Source organism: Pagrus pagrus (genome assembly GCF_965226575.1).
Source record: "Pagrus pagrus genome assembly, chromosome: 15".
Taxonomy (NCBI): Eukaryota; Metazoa; Chordata; class Actinopteri; order Spariformes; family Sparidae; genus Pagrus; species Pagrus pagrus.
The window spans coordinates 433,507-451,296 of NC_140199.1; the positions used below are offsets into that span (position 1 = coordinate 433,507).

A 17,790-nucleotide genomic window follows, 5' to 3' on the forward strand; every position below is an offset into this window, starting at 1 on the left:
TCAGTTTTTAACGTACTTTAATAAACATTTCTCCAGTCTCATGTACATGGACACTTTGGTCATCAGTATTTACACTCAGGTCTATGAAGGGGCTGAACTTAATGAGCTGATGGTTCTGAAAGTCTCAGCTGAAATTCTGATGAAACTCATTGAGGAGTTCTGAGGATGAACTGAGGAAAGAAGCTGTTTTGCAGTCGGCGCTGCAGCACTGAAGCAAACTTCACTTCGTTTCACCATCGTCATGTTTGTCATGTCCACAGGGGGCGCCAGAGTCAGCACGTCATCACAGTCCTTGTTTCAATGAGTCATCAACAAAAACTAAGATGGAAAATATTTCTAGACCTTTTTTCACTAAAGCTAAAAAAATAACCATAATGAAGTCATGGTTCAAATTCAGCGGCCTGTTGAGTCACACCCTGCAGCTCCTGATTGGTCCGTTTCCTCCACCAGCCAATGAAATCTCTTGTTAGAAGCTGATTCAGCTGCTTGACTTGTTTCACTGCAGCGTTAATCAGAAACATTGTGTAAGAAGAAAGTAAACTACAAAGATGGAGACAAAACAGATTTCTAAAAATCAGACTAAAACGTCGCTGATGGAAACTCGATTAAACTTCTTTAGTTTTTCTGAATAAAAGCTCAAAAATCAAAACTAAATCAAAGTCAGTGTTGTTGGATGTGATTGGTCGGTCTGGACTCTGGTGAGATGCGTTTGGGAAACGAGAGCTCGGTCTTTGTCTCATTCTTGGCAGCTTCACGTATAAATAACTGGGCTAAAGGGCTGCAACCGTCATCAGTCACGTTGTTCTATAGATCCTCCCTGCAGAAACACCTGTACACACCTGTACACTCACTGAACGTCTGACACTTTGGTGAATCTTCTCATGAGCTGTCTGTCAGGTGAAGGAGCTCACCAGAGGTCACATGGCTGAAAATATATATTTTCCTGTAAACCACCGGCTGCTGTCGGGCAGCTGCACCAGAGTCCAGACTGATGGACGAGGGTTTGTCCTGATGTTGATCTGATTCACTTCCTGAGGAGATCATTATCTCTGATGTCCATCCAGAACAAACGCCCATAAATCCACTGAGACGTCAGAGACAAAAACACCATTCAGAACTTGCCTGAGAATCTTCATGTTTTTAAGTTTCCTCGGTATCACAGTGATCCAGTGACAGGGGTCAGTTCATCCATGAGTCCGCTGCAGACAGGAGCTGCTCACAGATGATTCAGCTCACGACCAACGAAGACGATCTGACTCCATGTTAACAGGGTTCAACATGCAGCCAGGCTGAATCCATGGCATTATTATACTTCCTGCTTACAGCCCCTAAAGCATCATGGGAACTGTTGTTCTTGAACTGAGTCCATCTAACATTCAGAATAAAATCAGTAACCTATTACTCCAATCAAAGAAATGCAGTATTTAATTTGTGCTACTTGTTCTGATGCAGTGTTTTAAAGTTCAGAGAAATACTTCAGACTAATATTTCATTTATTTTAATGAACAAACCAAAAACAGATGATTTATTGCCAGAAATGATAAATTATTAATGAAATATGACGCTCAGTGATTAATTTCAGCTGTACTCTGATTGGCTGATCACTGATATATTACAATATTATATTTTTCAGATTATTAATCAGTGCTTCCAATCAGAAACGACTTATCTTATCAATGCTTTTATTCTGAAGGTCAGGTGTAACATAAGTCTTATGGTTCCATTCATGTGATGAGACTGAACGCTGCTCCAGACATCAGGCCGATCGACACGATTATCAGGAGCAAACAAATTCATGAGATATATCGTGAAAAAAGGAAAATGCTGATTCATCTTTAACTCCATGAATATTAACACAATATCAACATGTATCATCCCACCACACCATCTGCACACATGGACTTACACATCACATATTTATTACTTTCTACCATGTGACTGCTGGTGTCCAGTGCAGAGATGTGGTTAGCCTAGCTTAGCATAAAGACTGGAAGCAGGTGGAAACTGTTAGCCTGGCTCCAAGAGAAAAAAAGTACACTTAACACACACACACACACACACACACACACACACACACACACACTTCCTGCCCAGCTGCAAAACAAACAGAGCTGCTCTGTGATTGGTTGTTTTTCTTCTTCTCTCTCTTTTTTAAACGCTCTCTGGACTTGAAGTGCTCGCTAATAAAAACTAAATGTTGTATTTCCACTGAAACGTTTGTGTTTGTGTTTGAACGATCACCTTGGCTTCAGACTCGCTCCACGTTTACTGTCAAAAAACTGAGAGAAGAATCTGCAGTTCCTCTGAATAAACACCTGATGAGATGAATTAATAATCACTTTCATTTATCATCGATCAACTTATCATTTTAGTTTGAGTCAAGACGCTGTCGGAGGACATGAACAACCAGACAAGCAGCTCACCTATGTTTAAAATATTTACTGGAGCTTCGTGTTTGAAATGGTGTTTGAAATGATTATTAAAGTGTTTTTCTTGTTCTGAGCTGTTTTCAAAGCAGCAGCTGTTTCCTGAACGCTGAAGATGAGATGAATGAAACTTTAACGAGTCTGAAGGAGAGCCGTGGTCGTCAGGACGACCGAGACGACGAGCCCGGTGCTGATCAGTGTTACAGGAGGTGCTGTGATCGGTGTTACAGGAGGTGCTGTGTGATCAGTGTTACAGGAGGTGCTGTGTGATCGGTGTTACAGGAGGTGCTGTGTGATCGGTGTTACAGGAGGTGCTGTGTGATCAGTGTTACAGGAGGTGCTGTGTGATCAGTGTTACAGGAGGTGCTGTGATCAGTGTTACAGGAGGGGCTGTGATCAGTGTTACAGGAGGTGCTGTGTGATCGGTGTTACAGGAGGTGCTGTGATCGGTGTTACAGGAGGTGCTGTGTGATCAGTGTTACAGGAGGTGCTGTGATCGGTGTTACAGGAGGTGCTGTGATCGGTGTTACAGGAGGTGCTGTGTGATCGGTGTTACAGGAGGTGCTGTGATCGGTGTTACAGGAGGTGCTGTGTGATCGGTGTTACAGGAGGTGCTGTGATCGGTGTTACAGGAGGTGCTGTGATCGGTGTTACAGGAGGTGCTGTGATCGGTGTTACAGGAGGTGCTGTGTGATCGGTGTTACAGGAGGTGCTGTGTGATCGGTGTTACAGGAGGTGCTGTGATCGGTGTTACAGGAGGTGCTGTGTGATCGGTGTTACAGGAGGTGCTGTGTGATCGGTGTTACAGGAGGTGCTGTGTGATCGGTGTTACAGGAGGTGCTGTGATCAGTGTTACAGGAGGTGCTGTGTGATCGGTGTTACAGGAGGTGCTGTGTGATCAGTGTTACAGGAGGTGCTGTGATCAGTGTTACAGGAGGTGCTGTGTGATCAGTGTTACAGGAGGTGCTGTGATCGGTGTTACAGGAGGTGCTGTGTGATCAGTGTTACAGGAGGTGCTGATCAGTGTTAAAGGAGGTGCTGTGTGATCGGTGTTACAGGAGGTGCTGTGTGATCGGTGTTACAGGAGGTGCTGTGATCAGTGTTACAGAAGGTGCTGTGATCAGTGTTACAGGAGGTGCTGTGTGATCGGTGTTACAGGAGGTGCTGTGATCGGTGTTACAGGAGGTGCTGTGTGATCGGTGTTACAGGAGGTGCTGTGTGATCAGTGTTACAGGAGGTGCTGTGATCAGTGTTACAGGAGGTGCTGTGATCGGTGTTACAGGTGGTGCTGTGATCGGTGTTACAGGAGGTGCTGTGTGATCGGTGTTACAGGAGGTGCTGTGTGATCGGTGTTACAGGAGGTGCTGTGATCAGTGTTACAGGAGGTGCTGTGATCAGTGTTACAGGAGGTGCTGTGATCAGTGTTACAGGAGGTGCTGTGTGATCGGTGTTACAGGAGGTGCTGTGTGATTGGTGTTACAGGAGGTGCTGTGTGATCGGTGTTACAGGAGGTGCTGTGTGATCGGTGTTACAGGAGGTGCTGTGATCGGTGTTACAGGAGGTGCTGTGTGATCAGTGTTACAGGAGGTGCTGTGATCGGTGTTACAGGAGGTGCTGTGTGATCGGTGTTACAGGAGGTGCTGTGTGATCAGTGTTACAGGAGATGCTGTGTGATCGGTGTTACAGGAGGTGCTGTGATCAGTGTTACAGGAGGTGCTGTGTGATCGGTGTTACAGGAGGTGCTTTGTGATCGGTGTTACAGGAGGTGCTGTGATCGGTGTTACAGGAGGTGCTGTGTGATCGGTGTTACAGGAGGTGCTGTGTGATCGGTGTTACAGGAGGTGCTGTGATCGGTGTTACAGGAGGTGCTGTGTGATCGGTGTTACAGGAGGTGCTGTGATCGGTGTTACAGGAGGTGCTGTGTGATCGGTGTTACAGGAGGTGCTGTGATCGGTGTTACAGGAGGTGCTGTGTGATCAGTGTTACAGGAGGTGCTGTGATCAGTGTTACAGGAGGTGCTGTGTGATCGGTGTTACAGGAGGTGCTGTGTGATCGGTGATGAATCCAGTCTGAATATTCGAACAGCAGCAGGTTTCTTCAGCTGCCCTCCATCAGCTCCACCCGCCACTGCTGACCTACAGCAGCCCTGTCACCATGGCAACAAGAGACCACAACAGCATCCCGTGATGACACGACATAACACACATCATTTAACACAGAACAATATAACACACAACAATATAACATAATATAACTCTCGTCAGGTTGAAGGGGATCAGTCCAGCTATAAATGTTCTATTGGACCAAGGTCTGGGCTTCGACTGGGTCGCTCCAGAACATTCCCCTTGTTGTCTTTATTACATTTCTGTGTAGTTTTCTCCGTTTGCTTCGGGTCATTGACCCACAGAAAAATAAATCTTCTCCCAAGTCGTAGTTCTCTTGCAGACTGAATCAGGTTGTCCTCCAGGAGTTCACTATGTTTTGCTGCATTAATTTTTCCCTCCACCTTTACAAGCCTTCAGGGCCAGCTGCTGAGAAGCACCCCACAGCATGATGCTGCCACCACCACGCTTCACGGTGGAGATGGTGTGTTTGTGTTGATGTGCAGTGTTTGGTGTCAGACAAACATAGCGTCTAGTCTGATGGTCAAGAAGCTCCAAAGAACCTTCTTCCAGTAAACCTTGGAGTCTCTCACATGCCTTTGGATGAACTCTAGTGGAGATCTAATGAGCTTTCTTCAACAGCGGCTTTCTCTTGTCCACTTTCCGATAAAGCTTTGACAGGTGAAGAACAGTTGTTGAATGCAGAGTCTCTCCCAGCTCAGCTGCTGAAGCTTTAACTCCTTCAGAGGAGTCACAGGTGTCATGGTGGCTCCCTCACTGTTCTCCTTCTTGCACCATCGCTCAGTCTGTGAGGACGACCTGGTCCAGGCAGATTTACACATGAGCCATATTCCTTCTTTTTCTTAATGATGGATTTGACTGAACTCTGGGGGATGTTCAGTGACTTGGAAATGTTTTTGTATCCGTCCCCTGACTTGTACTTTTCAATCACCTTTTCACGGAGTTGCTTCCTTTGTCTTTGTAACCCACCTGGCATGTGTTCCACCAACCCTGCAGGTATGTCTAATATCTAGGCTCTAAGAGGAGACTGAAAGTGGAATAGAGCAGTAAGGTAAATGAAACACTTTTATTTCTTCCCACAATAACTCACACTAACAGCTGAACCGCTTAAATTCACTGTATTGTTTTCTGCTTCAATGTTTATTGGTTGTTTCACTTCTCACTATATTCACCTTTAAGTTGACCAATAACTTTAAACGTGTTATTTCACTTCAATACGCTTTTTATTTTTGTAACGAGGACCTTTAACCCGGTACACAGCTGGGCATGAACAAAATTTACACACACATCTGGCCCAATTGCAAATTAAATTGTCAATACCAAAACAAATATGGCAACACAATTATCCAAAGGTTTGTCACGAAATTTAGCTATAAGCTTATGTTCAACCTTGTATACCCAATGCACAAATAAATGTTGGGACCCAACCAAAAATAAAAACAGAAAAAATTGAGATCTCAATAAACAAAAAATTTACACTCATTGTGTCAACGAGGTGAGTATGAATCAGTCTTTGGTTACTCAACCCAAGTTTGTGAATGTTTCAGTTCGTTTTGAGTGATCTCAAGTTTCCTACCACCCTTTATGAGAAAGACTGTCCATCCTGGTCCCAGATGATGAAGGCTGGATTAGCAAACATTTGTTTCACAATTCATTCTCTGAGTCATAACTCAGCCAAACCTGAACACACAGACATAATACACACATTTTTTAATTATAATAATTAAATGATCTCATGTCTGATGTTAATAAACATCCATAAATGTGCTTAGAAATCAAAGAAAGATGCTACGATAAATCAAATAAACTAAAAAGGAGTCTCAGCAGCGAGTGGAGACTCTCCTCAGCTGTCTGCAGCTGCTCAGAGTATCACACAGCGTCTGCGAGGAGGGCGGTGAACAACGTTTTGTCTTTCAGCCTCAGCTCTCGCTGCAGCCTCTCTTTCTTTTCTCACCCTTTTTAACTCTTCTTGTACCTTCAACATCTCTCCTTCATATTTAGCCTTCAGTTCCTCCTCCTCTTTCTTCCTCTCTGCCTCAGTCTCTCTCAGGATTCGCTCTTTTTCCTTCTCTATTTCTTCTTCTGCTTTCTGGAACATTTCTGTGGTGTAGTGCAAGCCACCATTATCCCTGATCATCTTCTCTATCTTATCGAGAAGCTGACTGATTTGTGACGGGTCGTCAGAGTTGTTGTTGAAGACGTGATAACGGTTATAACATTTCTCAGTGATGTTTCGCAGATCTTTGCTCTTTAAAATGAACTCTTGAATGGTTTGTTTCTTCAGCCTGTCTCCATAAGTGAACAACACCATCATGTATCTATCTGCATCATCACCAAAAGTCTCTTGAATCATTTGCACTGTGTGTCTCTCCTCCTCTGTGAACCTGCCCAGCTGAACAATGACCAGGAAGGCATGAGGACCAGGAGAGGACATACCGATGCACTTCTTGATCTCACCCCACACTTGTTCATTGGTTAAAACGGTGTCATACAGCCCTGGAGTGTCGATGATAGCAACATGTCGCCCGCCGATCACTCCTCTTACTTTCTTGCACTCAGCTGTCAGAGAAGTTGGAGACAGTTCGGACTCAAAGGCTTCTCTGCCCAAGATGGTGTTTCCTGCTGAACTCTTCCCTGCTCCGGTCTTCCCAATCAAGACGATCCTCCACTCATCAGAACCTGCAGATAAGCATACATTTACAAAGCTCATTAGATAAACATTAAATACCTTGTCTGTGCTCATTTTAATTAAGTCAATATGTCAAAAAGGATTAACGCATTATCACATTCTGTTTTATTTATGTTTTACACAGCGACCCAACTTTCTTGGAATCAAGAGCTGTAAATCAGGTTCATGACAGTTGCTGTGTGATCGGCTGCATCCAAGTAATGGATCACAGAGAAAGTCAGAGGCAACTGAATGTTTCTTCTTAACTTCACGGTCACACGGTTACCTTTCACCCTCCGTGGCATCATCGATTTATAGATCGCTCAGTTCACCTTGAAACTGGAGATTTAAGATTTAAAGACCAGAGAAAGCTTTAGAAAAAACTTAGGGAGGCCAGAGAACAACCTAAGGATCAATCAATCTCCACTGTTGAACTAGAGAGAAGAGTATTTACCTCGGACCATCAGCAGCATCACTGCACAGAAACACCTGCAAACTGACGTCCCCTTGAAATCCACTGAGGAGGAGTTTAAGGTTATGTGAGCAAGAGAAGAGCTGCCTGTCACACCGCGGTGAGGGGTGTCTTGTCCTGGGTTTTTTGTCTCGTGAACTTCCTGTTTTATTTTGAAAAGTAACTCTCCTCTCGTTTCAGGTCACTTGCCCTTCCTCATGTGCCACCTGTCTGACGTCTCCCCTGATTCCTAATTGTTTCCACCTGTTCCCTCACCTGATGTGTCCTATAGTCTGCGTCTCCCTTTGTTCTGTGCCAGAGTGTTGTATTCGTCACGCGCCCCAGCCTCGTCCCCAGCCTCGTCCACAGCCTCGTCCACAGCCTCGTCCCCAGCCTCGTCCACAGCCTCGTCCCCAGCCTCGTCCACAGCCTTGTTCAAGCCACGATTCCAAGTTTGTATTCTTGTACTTTTCCTCTTAAGTGAGTGTTTCTAGTTAAGTTCATAGCTGTGTTTGCCTCCGGTGGAGTGCCTCTTTTGTTTCATTAAGTTTTCACAGTCAGTCAAAAGAGTAGTTGTGTTTATAGCCTTTTCCTTTTCTCCGATTGGAGTGATTTTTTTTTTTTTGTTACAAGTTTTTATGGCCGTTTGTGCCAGAGGAGTTTAGTTCTCAGCCCTTTTCTTTGCCTCCTCAGGAGTGATTTTCTGTTTTATTATCTTTTTCCTTTGAGGATGTTTTACCTCAATTTTGTTGTAGTCCTGTTTCTTGTTTTCTCAGCCTGCAGATTAGATATTGTGTTTTATAGCCTATTTGTTTGTCACCTTGTTTAAGAGTTCAAGTGAAGAAAACAAATTTCACAATAAAAGCCTGCTCTAATTGCTCTAAATCTGCTCCTGAGTCCTCCTTCCTAGTCCAGGCCTGACACTGCCGTACGTAAAGGTTTCTGGAGGCAGAGTGACAGTGAGAGGTGGAAGGAAGTGGAAAGCAGAAGCTGCAGTTGAAGAAGCTGAGGCCCGACTGCTGGTGGGGACATTTGCAAAGGGAAGAGTTGGTCTTGGAACGCTTGAAGCCCCCATTTTCACAAAGTACAAGGGAAAGAGCGCCAAGACCTGACCCAGGAGGAAATCAGGTAATCTGTGGAGCTTAACAACCATTCACACCTGAGCTCACCTTGCCTTAGCAACCCACATGAACCACAGAGTGTGGGGGTGTCCTTACAGAGTGTGGGGGTGTCCTTACAGAGTGTGGGGGTGTCCTCACAGAGTGTGGGAGTGTCCTTACAGAGTGTGGGAGTGTCCTCACAGAGTGTGGGAGTGTCCTCACAGAGTGTGGGGGTGTCCTCACAGAGTGTGGGAGTGTCCTTTCAGAGTCATTGAGGACACGTGTGAGCTCTGAGGTCCAGAGTCGTTAGGGCCACTTGTGGGTCGTTGACCCAACCGGCCTTCATGTGGGTTGCTAAGGTTAGGTGAGCCCAGGTGTGAATGGTTGTTAAGCTGTCTGGGGAGAGAACTCAGTACTGTATTGTAGGTGGGTGATCAGTGATGTCTGAGGCCACCTCCTCTGTTCACGTCGACGGCCGTTCCAGTTTGACATAGATGGATTCTTTTACTCCTCTTTCAAACCATCTGTCTTCTCTGGACAACATGTTTACAGTGTTGTCCTCAAAGGAATGATTTGAACTGAAACTGAAACCCATCCAGTTGACTACGATACAGCACTTAGAGTTACCATGACCTGATGACTGACACCCTTCATCAATAAAGGTGACTTTTACTTTAAAAAAGTCCAGAAATCAAAGTCCTCAGAATTACCAAGTAAAGTTGACTATTGGCTAAAAAGTTTTAACAATTTTTAATTATTAGTCTACTTGGTGACTTTGAGGTAATCTGTTTCCTCCATTATTTTCAACAGAATCACTTCTACAGATGATCAGGCATCAGATGATTTGAAGACATATTTAAAGTCATATTCACATGAAAATAAATAAATTACCTAGTGATCTTTCCGGTGCCATGTCTCTCAGCTGGAGTAGATTCAGAGATGGTTCTGGAAAATAAAAAATATATTCAAATCACAAGAGAGAAGGACACTGCCTTTAAAACTCATCTCTCCATTAATCACATTCTCAAGACATCATACGTTCAGGTTTGTATTTAACAACGTACACAAATTATAAAGTCTGTCTTTATACTCACATATAGTTCATGTCTATAAAGTAACACATAACATACCAATATGTTGATGTAGACGATGGGAGGTCCAACAGATCCTGATGATGTCTCCTCTGAAAATGAACAAGTCATCCGTCTTCTACATCAGTTATCAGCAGGTGTGAGATGAGGGATCATGTGATGAGATGTAAAACTGTCAATGGCTGAGACGTCACTGCTTCATTACCATGACACCTGATGAAGCGGACGAAGAGACTCATTGTTCTCCTGTCTGGACCCGGGTCAGAACTCTGCTCCTCAACAACACGTTGAGGACATACTTTGAGGACGTTTTACTTTACATAGTAAAACAGATATCATGCGCTGATAGAATGAAAGGACTCTTATCATGAGGACTTGTGACCCAATGTGTGAAACAGCAGCTGACTGCAGTCAAACATTAATCGGATGTGACAGAACTTTGATCATTGATCCAGAAGGAAAATGCTGATCTGGTGGAAATCAGGAAGGGGTTATAAAGGGGCAATAAAAGCACATGGTTCTTTTTATTGCATTGCAAGGTTTGGGATTTTATATTGTTACCCAGGGTCAACCTAAGACCAGGTCAATCTGAGACCAGGTCAACCTGAGACCAGGGTCAACCTGAGACCAGGGTCAACCTAAGACCAGGTCAATCTGAGACCAGGTCAATCTGAGACCAGCTCAACCTGAGACCAGAGTCAACCTAAGACCAGGTCTACCTGAGACCAGCTCAACCTGAGACCAGAGTCAACCTAAGACCAGGTCAATCTGAGACCAGGTCAACCTGAGACCAGGGTCAACCTGAGACCAGGGTCAACCTAAGACCAGGTCAATCTGAGACCAGGTCAATCTGAGACCAGGGTCAACCTGAGACCAGGGTCAACCTAAGACCAGGTCAACCTGAGACCAGAGTCAACCTAAGACCAGGTCTACCTGAGACCAGCTCAACCTGAGACCAGGGTCAACCTGAGACCAGGTCAACCTGAGACCAGGTCAATCTGGGACCAGGTCAATCTGGGACCAAGTCTACCTGGGACCAGGTCTACCTGAGACCAGGTCTACCTGAGACCAGCTCAACCTGAGACCAGAGTCAACCTAAGACCAGGTCTACCTGAGACCAGCTCAACCTGAGACCAGGGTCAACCTAAGACCAGGTCAACCTGGGACCAGGTCAATCTGGGACCAGGTCTACCTGGGACCAGGTCTACCTGAGACCAGGTCAACCTGAGACCAGGTCTCCACCATCCACACTGCACTTCTAGCAGCCCTGGATTAACCTAAGTGCTCTGGGTTGATGCTCCTCAGAGTCACTGACTGTGATTAAACCTGTTTCACTGGAGTTTTCTTTTCAGTCATGTGTTCGATATCTGCACTGAAAATCCTTCACAAGGCTCCAACAGCACAAACACTGCAGACAGCTCACAGCTACCTGTCACTCAAAGAGGCCACGCCCCTAATTATGTGTACCTTGATTGCCTTGATATTAAGTAAACCAGTGAGTTGTATAAACGTTGTGATGAGGGGGTGGATGATCTACAGGAAGCAGCTGGTAACATGTTTATTTCTGCTCTACAGGTTGAACATGGACTCTGACTGACTCACTGGTGGAGCCTCTAGTGGCCGTTAGATGAACTGCAACTCAACTGTTATTCATTCATTAACTGTATCGATCCATCAGACAGTGTTGTAAAAACTACATCGTGTTAGATTTGTTAAAGAGGTTTAAAAAAAATAGGACAGGTTCAAATATAACTCACCTGTATGAAAGGTACTTGAGTAAACATTTTGTTGGCTATTAAAAGTACTTAAGTATCTAAAGTACCAGTAAAAGTAAATGATAGATAAATGTAGCTCACAGCTGGCTTAAAGGAATAGTTCACTCTAAAACAAAATTATTATGGACTCCCCCTCCTGCTGATGAGAAGTCCGGTGTAGTTTCTTATTCCTCAAAGTGCAGCTGCAGACCCGCGGTGCTTCCCTCCGGCAGCAATAATCCATATAACAGGCGTAAATGGTGCCCGAGAGGAAAAGTCCATAAAACTACACAAACACTTTGTAATATTCCTCCATACTGCTCGTCCGCTGCAATCCAAGTGTCCTGACGTGGCGACATCCAGAGTTTACTCCAAAAGTCATTTAGTACATTTTTACAGCCTGAACAGTCGCTATGCTGCATCTGCCTGGAGGCAGCGAGTCTCCCTCACAGCCGCTCGCACTACAGAAGCCGCGGCAGACGAGATGAACGAGACTCGCGATAGATACACACCGGTGTTTACTTCCTGCTGTGAGCGTCAAAGTTTCAAATCACTAGTGCAGCAGATGCCTCTTGTGCTTGTGTGTCGCGCGGTCGCTCAAAACAAATAAATGTAGTGGAGTGGAAATATGGTAAATGTACTCAGTTGCATTGGCTTCTTGCAGTGAGCTGAGCTTCTCTCACGTCTTCAGGGTGAAACCTGACTGAAGTGACTCAGGAGCCTCTGAGCAGGTGCAGGAAGTGTTTGTACTGACAGGAAGTGACATCACATGTTTGAGTCACACACAGCAGAAGTCCTGCTGAGTGTGAAGACACACACACTGATCTGATCTGTGGTCAGAGTGTCGTCGCCTCACAGGAAACACACACACAGACCGACAAAGTGCATGATGGGAGTGAAGACGCTGCTGCTTGTCTCTCTGCTCGCCGCTCTGGGTAACAATCTTCATCACTTCCTGTTTCCTTCCACAGTTAACTCTTTATTTTACAGCTGTAATGTTTTAAATGTTTGTTTGAAGAGTTTTGAAACTTTCACTGCACTTTGTGTTAAACTCATTTTCTAAATAATCTCCTGGACTTGACTGGTTCACTTCCTTCTTTTTACCCTTTAAAACTGTTTTGGCTCAACTTTTGAGAGTTTAGATAAAAAACTGAACATAAAAATCTGCCCGACGAAACCTCAAGTCTCCCACAGCAACATGAGACAACATGAGACGACATGAGACGACATGAGGTGACGCAGCAGCACACAGAAACCTCCTCAGCTTTATGTCTGTAAACAGTGTTGGAGCAGAGACAGCAGCTTCTCTACTCGTTCAGTGTTTCAGGTTTTAAACGCACATCAGATTCTCTGAGAACGACGGACGTGTTTTCTTTGTGATTGACGTGTGAAAAGACAGAAATCTGAACCAGAAGCTTCTTTAATCCAAAATGTTTCTTATTATTTCTGAAAACTTGTTACCTCATCATCAGTCCTCCTGCTGCTGCGTTCAAAGACAGTCTGACATCTGAAATCTAAGTGTCACTGTGATGCCTTCAGGAACAGGAACTTCAGGATCTATCTGACTGTCTGATGAGGACAACGTTTTCAGTAGCCCCTTTCAGTTAGAAAATGTGCCATGTGCAGCCAGGTAAAGCTGCAGTCTGCCGCCTTGTCTCTGTGAAACGGAGGTGTAATATTCCTCCTTTGCAAAACAGCCGCCACTGGGGGAGGCGTGAACATGTGACGTGACGTGAAGCACGACGTCGGGCGTGAACAGTGACGTAAAACAACAGCTTTTTCTCCCGGCGAAAGCCACGTCAGCTAAGCTCCTCGGTGACCTTTTCGTACAAAATACCATCTTTCACAGTCCCTGTGATCTGGTTATTGATGACTCCCGGCTGTGGGTCGCACAACAGTGCACGTCATCGACACCGCCGCCCATGTCACACAATTGCCGGCACATCGACGCCTTGGATTTACACAGCGATGGAGGGGCAGAAAGTGGACCCTCCCAACACGCCGCGCTCTGTCTGATGCGCGGACATAGCCACAAAAAGTACGGATGAATTGGCGGCTTGCTGTCCTGTATAAAAACGCTTTGTGTTTAAAAAAGTACATGAAAATAAGAAAATAAGAGAAAGTTGGAGATACTTGGATGAATTAACTCTCATTGTTAGTTTCTGCGTCTCTGTACCCGTCTGTCTGCTGTCACAACGCCCAGGAAGATAAATATTTATATTGTGTGCAAACAAATTATGATCCTGTTCTGAGTATCGAGGAGGATGAAGATTAGCTTTTCTTACAGCTGCCTGAGTTTCTGAAAGAAAAAGTGTTTCTGACCCTTCTGAGTCATGTCAGCACCATGCTGATAAAACATCATCTCCTCCTGATGATATACAGTCAGGCTCAGCCATCTCCTCCTCCTGATGATATACAGTCAGGCTCAGCCATCATCTCCTCCTGATGATATAAAGTCAGGCTCAGCCATCTCCTCCTGATGATATAAAGTCAGGCTCAGTCATCTCCTCCTCCTGATGATATACAGTCAGGCTCAGCCATCTCCTCCTGATGATATAAAGTCAGGCTCAGTCATCTCCTCCTCCTGATGATATACAGTCAGGCTCAGCCATCTCCTCCTGATGATATAAAGTCAGGCTCAGCCATCTCCCCCTCCTGATGATATAAAGTCAGGCTCAGCCATCATCTCCTCCTGATGATATAAAGTCAGGCTCAGTCATCTCCTCCTCCTGATGATATACAGTCAGGCTCAGTCATCATCTCCTCCTGATGATATACTGTCAGGCTCAGCCATCTCCTCCTCCTGATGATATAAAGTCAGGCTCAGCCATCATCTCCTCCTGATGATATACAGTCAGGCTCAGTCATCATCTCCTGATGATATAAAGTCAGGCTCAGTCATCTCCTCCTGATATAAAGTCAGGCTCAGCCATCATCTCCTGATGATATAAAGTCAGGCTCAGCCATCATCTCCTCCTGATGATATAAAGTCAGGCTCAGCCATCATCTCCTGATGATATAAAGTCAGGCTCAGCCATCATCTCCTCCTGATGATATAAAGTCAGGCTCAGTCATCTCCTCCTCCTGATGATATACAGTCAGGCTCAGTCATCATCTCCTCCTGATGATATACAGTCAGGCTCAGCCATCATCTCCTCCTGATGATATACAGTCAGGCTCAGTCATCTCCTCCTCCTGATGATATACAGTCAGGCTCAGTCATCTCCTCCTCCTGATGATATACAGTCAGGCTCAGTCATCTCCTCCTCCTGATGATATACAGTCAGGCTCAGTCATCATCTCCTCCTGATGATATACTGTCAGGCTCAGTCATCTCCTCCTCCTGATGATATACAGTCAGGCTCAGTCATCATCTCCTCCTGATGATATACAGTCAGGCTCAGTCATCTCCTCCTCCTGATGATATACAGTCAGGCTCAGTCATCTCCTCCTGATGATATACAGTCAGGCTCAGTCATCTCCTCCTCCTGATGATATACAGTCAGGCTCAGTCATCATCTCCTCCTGATGATATACAGTCAGGCTCAGTCATCTCCTCCTCCTGATGATATACAGTCAGGCTCAGTCATCTCCTCCTGATGATATACAGTCAGGCTCAGTCATCATCTCCTCCTGATGATATACAGTCAGGCTCAGCCATCTCCTCCTCCTGATGATATACAGTCAGGCTCAGTCATCTCCTCCTCCTGATGATATACAGTCAGGCTCAGTCATCATCTCCTCCTGATGATATAAAGTCAGGCTCAGTCATCATCTCCTCCATGTTGATATAAAGTCAGGCTCAGTCATCATCTCCTCCTGATGATATAAAGTCAGGTGAAGTCTCGTAGTCCACAGAACATTTCTGGAGCTTCACAGTAAAACAGAGTTGCAGCGTTCTGCTGAACAGCTGAAGCAGCTGGAGATGATTTAAACATCAGATGTCTCCATGCAGCTCGTACAAACTCAAGTAAAGTACAACTATCTCAATTCTGTGAGCTACTTCAGTCCAGTACTTGAGTCAGTACTAAAGGTCGTCTCTTGACTCTGTTCCCTCTCAGGGGTGTCGGTGCCGGCGGGCAGCCATCACGGCGCCGTCATGCCTGGATCTCCGTACAACATCAGCAGGAACGACCCCAGACTGCAGCAGCTCGTCCTCACCGCCGCCTACTACTACAACAACCAATCAAACGACGCCTTCCTCTTCAAACCCTCCGCCATCCAAGGAGCACAGCGGCAGGTATGACACAGGAAACGCATCATGCCTGTGGGGTCAAAGGTCGAGGGCAGGTCAACATTATGTCTCTGGTCCTGGTCTCAGGAGTCAGGAGCTGGTCTCACACCCGCACACAGTCTGTCCTCCAGGAGACGTTCAGATACTTGTGCAAAAGTAGAAGAACTGATTCAGCTCCTTTACTCCAGTAAAAGTAATCGAGTACAGGCTCTGACATGTACTCAGAGTATCAGAGTACAAAGTCTCCCTCTGAAGGACATTAGTGGTCAAAGCTAACTGAAGCTCACGTCATATTAATATAATTCAAAGACTATTGAAGTTAAAGGTAGAGTCAGTAGGATTTGTCCCAGCTGTTCCTGAACGCACCTCCCATACTCAGTTACTCTGCTGTCCTGTGTGTGTGTGTGTGTGTGTGTGTGTGTGTGTGTGTGTGTGTGTGTGTGTGTGTCTCAGCTGGTGAAGGGGGTCCGGTACATCGTGGATCTGCAGATTTCCAGAACCGTCTGCCACAAACGAGACAACAACAAGAACCTGTCCCACTGTGACCTCCAGCCTGCAGGTCGTCTGCAGCAGGTGAGTCTGAGCCAATCGGCCGCGACCCAGTCTGAACACTTCCTGTCCAGACTCAACAATAAAACCTTTGTTCATTAGAGAGCTTTAATGTGAAAAACCCACTTCCTGTTGTGTTTGCAGACGTTTCAGTGTCACTTTGAGGTTTGGCTCATTCCCTGGGAGAAGAAGACCCAGACCCAGGTTCTGGACTGTGGACCCTGAGACCACCAGAGCCTCCACCACCTCCCTCCTCCATCAACCCACTCCTCCACCTCCCTCCTCCTCCACCACCTCCCTCCTGCATCACCTCCCTCCTCCATCAACCCACTCCTCCACCTCCCTCCTCCTCCACCACCTCCCTCCTGCATCACCTCCCTCCTCCACCACCTCCCTCCTCCACCTCCCTCCTCCATCACCTCCCTCCTCCACCACCTCCCTCCTCCTCCACCTCCCTCCCCCACCACCTCCCTCCTCCATCAACCCACTCCTCCACCTCCCTCCTCCTCCACCACCTCCCTCCTGCATCACCTCCCTCCTCCACCACCTCCCTCCTCCACCTCCCTCCTCCATCACCTCCCTCCTCCACCACCTCCCTCCTCCACCTCCCTCCTCCATCACCTCCCTCCTCCACCACCTCCCTCCTCCATGAACCCACTCCTCCACCTCCCTCCTCCACCACCTCCCTCCTCCATCACCTCCCTCCTCCACCTCCTCCTCCACCTCCCTCCTGCATCACCTCCCTCCTCCTCCACCTCCCTCCTCCATCACCTCCCTCCTCCACCTCCCTCCTCCACCTGTCTGCTCTCCGTCACTTCTGTCAAACTGAACTTTTCATTTAAAATAAATCATCAACATGTTTCCTGCAGATTTGTTTCCATGTTTGTTCCTGAAACGTTCAGTTCTGTGATGAGGGACAAACTGTGTTGTTCATGTTTGTGGAGAGCAGACGAGGCCACCTGCTGGTCAGGAGGATGAACTGCAGATCATCATTAATGATGTGATGAAGGTGAAAAGGAATAAACCTCAAACATGATTTTCTTCTGATGAATTCAGTTTTTTTAATTGATTTTAAATCAGTTGTTAGTTTATCTGAATATATGATGTAATTTAAGGAGCTTCCATTTTAAGGCTGTTTTTATTTGACAACTTAAAACCCTCTGACACACTTTTACACCATCATTGATGAATGTGTATATTTATTCAAATCAAATCAAATCAAATTTTATTTGTATAGCCCAAATTCACAAATCACAGTTTGCCTCAGAGGGCTTTACAATCTGTACAGAGACGACACCCTCTGTCCTTCGACCCTCGATTCGAGTGAGGAAAAACTTGCCCCAAAAAAAACCTTTTAACAGGGAAAAAAAAAAATGCGGAAGAAACCTCAGGAA

General features: G+C 45.8%; 2 protein-coding genes and 1 long non-coding RNA gene across 3 annotated transcripts; 1 reads left to right on the forward strand and 2 right to left on the reverse strand.

The window, feature by feature from the left end:
- Positions 1-2,325, reverse strand: LOC311271020. Its single transcript, XR_014624333.1, has 2 exons — positions 1,123-2,325; positions 1-499 (listed from the first exon to the last, which is right to left on the reverse strand). It is a non-coding gene; the product is annotated as an uncharacterized lncRNA (long non-coding RNA).
- A 3,537-nt stretch (positions 2,326-5,862) lies between these two features.
- Positions 5,863-9,708, reverse strand: LOC311271012 (GTPase IMAP family member 7-like). The gene is made up of 2 exons (XM_084376342.1): positions 9,660-9,708; positions 5,863-7,228 (listed from the first exon to the last, which is right to left on the reverse strand). The coding sequence occupies exons 1-2, from the start codon at positions 9,679-9,681 to the stop codon at positions 6,411-6,413; spliced, it is 840 nt and encodes a 279-aa protein (XP_084232468.1). The 5' UTR covers positions 9,682-9,708; the 3' UTR covers positions 5,863-6,410.
- Positions 9,709-12,405: 2,697 nt separating this feature from the next.
- On the forward strand, positions 12,406-16,795 carry cst7 (cystatin f). The gene is made up of 4 exons (XM_084376347.1): positions 12,406-12,548; positions 15,675-15,853; positions 16,301-16,420; positions 16,541-16,795. The coding sequence occupies exons 1-4, from the start codon at positions 12,500-12,502 to the stop codon at positions 16,619-16,621; spliced, it is 429 nt and encodes a 142-aa protein (XP_084232473.1). The 5' UTR covers positions 12,406-12,499; the 3' UTR covers positions 16,622-16,795.
- The last annotated feature ends 995 nt before the right edge of the window (positions 16,796-17,790 follow it).